At 63.2% G+C, this 5,000-nt stretch overlaps 1 protein-coding gene across 1 annotated transcript in view; it reads right to left on the bottom strand.

Moving 5' to 3' along the window:
• LOC125046772 overlaps nucleotides 1-4,919 on the bottom strand; it is a 6,175-nt gene extending 1,256 nt beyond the window's left edge. Inside the window, exon 1 of the mRNA XM_047644709.1 lies at nucleotides 1-4,919. This exon is cut by the window's left edge and continues 1,256 nt beyond it. Coding sequence (XP_047500665.1) covers nucleotides 1,620-4,886 — 3,267 coding nt within the window. The 5' untranslated portion in view covers nucleotides 4,887-4,919 and the 3' untranslated portion in view covers nucleotides 1-1,619.
• Nucleotides 4,920-5,000: the final 81 nt, after the last annotated feature.

Genomic DNA, 5,000 nt, shown 5'->3' with positions numbered 1-5,000 from the left:
AAGGCAATAGAATTCAGACTTCTGACAAAAGGGAAGCTTTGTTTCACGGTACAAGCTAATCAATGCAACACGACTCTATATATGCTTTAGGGGTGAGCTTCGTCTCCGACGGAAGGAAACTTTGATCCACGTCCGAAAAAAAAAAAAAGATCACTTTTGGTGAGGGGAAAAAAAGAAACTTTCTAGTTATTGATTTTTCAAAAAATATATATATCATCTGGGCTTTTATATTGAGACAAAAAAAAAAAAAAAAAAAGGTGACGGATATTTATTTTTATTTTATTTTTCAATTGTTTATTTATTTATATATTTATTCACTATCAATTACATTTTGACATTTTCGCTTTTTTATTTCTTTTTTTGACGACGTGGATCATAGCTTTAATCCAAGAGCTTTTAGAGAGTTTTTTTTTTTTTCTTCTTCTTCAACTATTTGGTATTTTATCATCCTTATATATCCTCAAGGGATAATTACCTTAATATTTATGTGCTTAAGAGGTACTTTAGTTTACCATGTCACATATAAGTAGTCAACTTGTTGAAATAATCAAAAAATGATCATAATTATCATAATGGAAACAGTAATATTTAATAATTACGATAATGATAATAAGCTCTATAGTTCTCTTAAGAAACGTAAGATAGTGAGCACTCTATGGGAAAACTTTATAATAATCACGATCACTGCCAACCGCTAGTTAGGTGGCGGGGGGGAGGGGGGAGGGAGGGAGGGGGGGAGGGGGAGTTCCATTTAGAACACGAGGGTTGGGAGAGGGAAGGAGGAGGGGGAAGGAGGAGGGAAAGGGGAGGGGGAGTGGGAAGGGGGGGGGTGTAATGCGGATTACGAGGTCGAGCCAATAATATTACACTTCTGCCAGCTTGCGGGTTGGGGGCTGGAGGGTACGTGGGGGGGAGGGGAGGGGGAGTATGGAGGGTCGGGAGGGAGGGAGGGAGGGAGGGAGGGCCACTTAATAATTATCCAGCAGCTTTTAGTGCCTCTGTGCGTGAGAGTGGTTTAAGAGAAGTGTGTCATCTAATAATTGTAGCTTGTACGATTTCTTTTTTTTTATATTTTCTTTTCTCCTTCGGGGGGAAAAAGAAAGACATCAAAATATACACATTAGATACCTCAAACGGTGGCGATCAACTACCAAGAGAGACATAGCTGGGGTGGGTAGCCTTTGGGGGTGGGGTGGGGTGGTGGTGGTGGTGGGGGGGGGATGTGAGGCTCTGGGCCGCGGCCGGTTGAAACACAAGAAACAGAAACAGTCATGAATCGTTATTATTCACATGAGGCGAACATGACCAATGCATGATAATACACAGAGGACTTATTACCCGAGAACACCAGCATCTCCACCGGCCGGCAGTGCGCAGCCGGACCCTCTGCCTGGACTGGACCTGCCGACCTTTCTTGTACTTGGCCCTTGGGCCGCCGGGCGGACCCTTAGGGCTAAGGGCAGCCCGCGGGACGCCGGCGAAGGTCTGGCCCCCGGCGTCGAGCCAGGGGCCCGAGGGTCCGGCCGCCACGACCACAACTCCTTCCTCGAGGGCCCGGGCTCCCAGGTGCCCGCGGGGGCGCTTGGCTTAGCGTAACATAATATATCTATTTAATTAAATTAGCAGGTACAATCGATAGACCTCTGGCGCCCCCGAGCAGGGGGGAGCGCGATCTCCCGCGCGAGGGAGCGGCGCCCCAGCAGAGCACCGAGGCCCGGGCACCGCAGGCGAACACTCTTCACACCGAGATACTTGAGGGTGATCGTGGGGGAGGAGCAGCTCCAGCTGTAGCGCCTTCTCCTCTCCAGGGCTGCTCCGTCGGGAGGAACCTCCTCTTCCCCCACACTGGGCGTGACCTCCGGCAGACCCGCCGCCCGAGACGCCGCATGCGGCTTACACACGACACAACACGTGACCACTGACACTGAGACACCCACGTGCTGACACCAACACGGCTGCCCGGCCGCAGCCCGCCCGTGACGGTCGCGCCCGGCCGGGTGCGGTGGGGGGACTGCGGCCGGGCAGACCGAACCGGGCAGCCGGAGAGACAGACAGACAGGGACAGACCAGGCCCAGGTCGCGCCAGGCGCCGGGCTGGCCACGGCCGCAGCGGGCACGACGGCACGACGGCACGGGGCACGGCGGGCCGCCTCCGCCACACAAACAACGCCGAGAGGCTTGGCGCGCCTCTGGCCACCAGCGGCCTCCCTGCCAAGGAGGGACGACCTCCAGCCAGAGACAAACCTCAACGAGGCAAAAACAGGAACCAGACGAGTGGCGCTGGCCCCCTTCAGTCTTCCTCCTGCTTCCGGGGTCGCTGCATCTGCGGCGGCAGGTGCCCCGACATGCCCGGCCCGGCCATGCCCACCCCTGCGATGCCCGGAGGGGCGCCCAGGGCCTGCTTCTGCGCCCCGCCGCCGCCACTGGCAGCGTGGGGCCCGGGCGAGCCCTGCGGGGTGTGTTTGGGGGGCGCGGAGAGGCCGGGCAGGTCCAGGAGCGGCTGAGGGCGCCGGGTGCTCCTCCGAGAGGGACCGCACCGGCAGGCTGGGGCGCGCGACCTCGCCGCCCTCCTCCATGGACGACGACTCGTGCAGCTCGTAGCGCGCGTGGGTCCGCATGTGGCGCGTGATCATGTCGCGGCGGCAGGCGGCGTACGGACACTGCGGACACTTGTAGGGCTTCTCGCCCGTGTGCGTCCGCTGATGCGTCGAGAGGTGGTCCGAGCGCGAGAACACCTGTCCGCACACGCGGCAGGTGTACGGCTTGTGGCCGGTGTGCAGCCGCATGTGGCGCGTGAGCATGTCGGAGCGAGCGAACGAGCGCTTGCACACGTCGCACATGTACGTCTTGCTGGTGCTGTCTACCTGCTTGCTCTTGTGCCGCGACGCCATGTGCTTGGCCAGGCGGTCGTGCAGCGAGAACATCTGGCCGCAGACGGGGCACACGAAGGCCACGTCCGCCCCCGGGGGCATCTCCTCCACCACGGGGGATACCTCGAGGTGGTAGCGGAGGGCCACGCTGTCCTTGGTGCTATAAGAGGCCACGTCGCCTTTAACCACGGGCACCGGCAGAGACGATGCCGAGGTGTGGCGGTGGTCGGGCGCCCCGGGGGACCTGGGGGGAGGAGTGATGTCCTTCGGCGCCGCCAGGTGGGGCGAGTGCGGCGACGACAGGGGCACAGAGCCCGGCAAGACTAGACTATCCGTGCTGGAGGAGCTGCCCGTCTTCACGCTCCCGGCCGTCTTCACGGACAGGTCGAGCGGCGAGTCCTGCGGCGTGGAGTTGTCGGACTCGAGGGAGCCGCCCTTGCGGGGCAGGTAGAGCGGCTGCGGGATGGGGCGGCCGTGGCGCAGGACGGAGCCGCGTGTGGCGGAGGTCTGCTGCTCGCCCGAAGGCCCCGCCGACGTCTGGCCGCCGCTGCTGGCGGGCACCTCGCTGGAGCGCGCCTTCTGGTCGAACCACAGCTGCAGGTCCGAGTCCGAGTGCGAGCGCCGCCGGTACAGGTCGGGCAGGTAGACGGTGGGCGGGAAATAGTGCTCGACGTTGTGTCCTGGGGAAGGCGAGATGGGCGTGTGCGGGGAGGAGGGCGTGAGCGGTGAGATGGGCGAGTGCGGGACGCCCGCGGGGCCCAGGCGGTGCGGGTCTCGTGCAGACAGGGCGCAGTGCTGGCAGGTGCAGGGCTGGTAGTGGCCGCCGGGGTCGGAGGCGTCGCTGCGCACGACGCTCAGCTTGGGCAGGATCCCGCGGATGACGGAGCCGACGCCGGACGGGTCGCCGGACGCCAGCGAGGACGCCGTGCACGACTTCGAGTCCAGGTCCAGGTCCTCCTCATCGATACTGGGGTCCTTGATCCTGAGGGGGCTGAAGGACAGCTTGGGCGAGTCGGAGTTGACCCTGGCGAGGGCGGGCGAGTCCCTGGCGTGCGGACTGTGCGACGGGAGGCCGGGCGAGAACACCTCCTCGTCCTCCTCGCTGATGGCGCGGCAGAGGTACCGCTCGCGGTCCAGGGAGTCGAACCGGAACACGTCGCTCTGGACGGCGCGGGGCGAGCGCGCGGTGCCGGCGCTGCCGCAGCTGCTGCTGGTGCTGCTGGTGCTGCTGCTGCCGCCCTCGCCCGATCTGTGCACCTGGATGACCCCAGGCGACCTCTGCTGCTGCTGGGCCTCCGGCAGGGGGCTGGTGCCTCCTGCCTCCCCTGGGCCCTCCTTGGGCGAGGGCGGTGTGTCCACCTTCATGGCCTCTTGGCCGGTCTCGTCCTGGACAGTGACCCTGGGGCTGAGGCCGGGACTGAGGCCGGGACTGAGGCCGGGACTGAGCCCTGGGCTGAGGCCGGGGCTGAGGCCGGGGCTGTGGCCGGGCACGGGGCTGTGTCCGGGCACGGGGCTGTGGCCAGCGACGGGGCTATGGCCCGGCACGGGGCTGAGGCCGGGGCTGAGGCCGGGGCTGAGGCCGGCCTCCTCCCCCTGGTCGTGGCCGGGCCCCGGGGGAGCATCTTCGGGCTGGCAGCTGAACATGGGCTCCTTCTCGGCTGACGGCGGCTGCGAGGACAAGGCGTTCGGGAGCTGGTCGGGGGGCCTGTCCTGCGGGGGCTTGGCGTCGCGGGGCGGGCCGGGGCGGTCCGGCGCCGCGGGGGCGAGCGGGAGGGGCGGAAGCGGCTTGTCTTCGGGGGAGCGACGTTCGGCCTGCGAGGTCAGCTCCAACACCACTTGACTGAGGCGCTTCCTCTTCCGCAGCGCTGACGACTGGTCGTGGGGCGGGTGGGCGGGCGTGGGCGCTGTGCTGCCATGCTCCCCGCCGATCATCGTAGGCGCCGGGGACGGGGGACGAGGGCGGGCCCGGGGGCGGGTGCCGGGGGGGGGGACCCGCCTGCCCCCGCCGCGGGTCATCTTCGCGCTCTTGTACCAGCCGGCCAGGGGGAGTCCTGGGGGAGAGAGGGGCGGTTAGGCTGCGGCTGGGAGGAGCGGCGGAAAGGGAGAGGGTATAATGCCAATAAATCTTAA

This window comes from Penaeus chinensis, chromosome 39, assembly GCF_019202785.1.
Source record: "Penaeus chinensis breed Huanghai No. 1 chromosome 39, ASM1920278v2, whole genome shotgun sequence".
In the NCBI taxonomy this organism is placed as follows: domain Eukaryota; kingdom Metazoa; phylum Arthropoda; class Malacostraca; order Decapoda; family Penaeidae; genus Penaeus; species Penaeus chinensis.
This window is presented reverse-complemented; position numbering and strand designations above follow the sequence as displayed.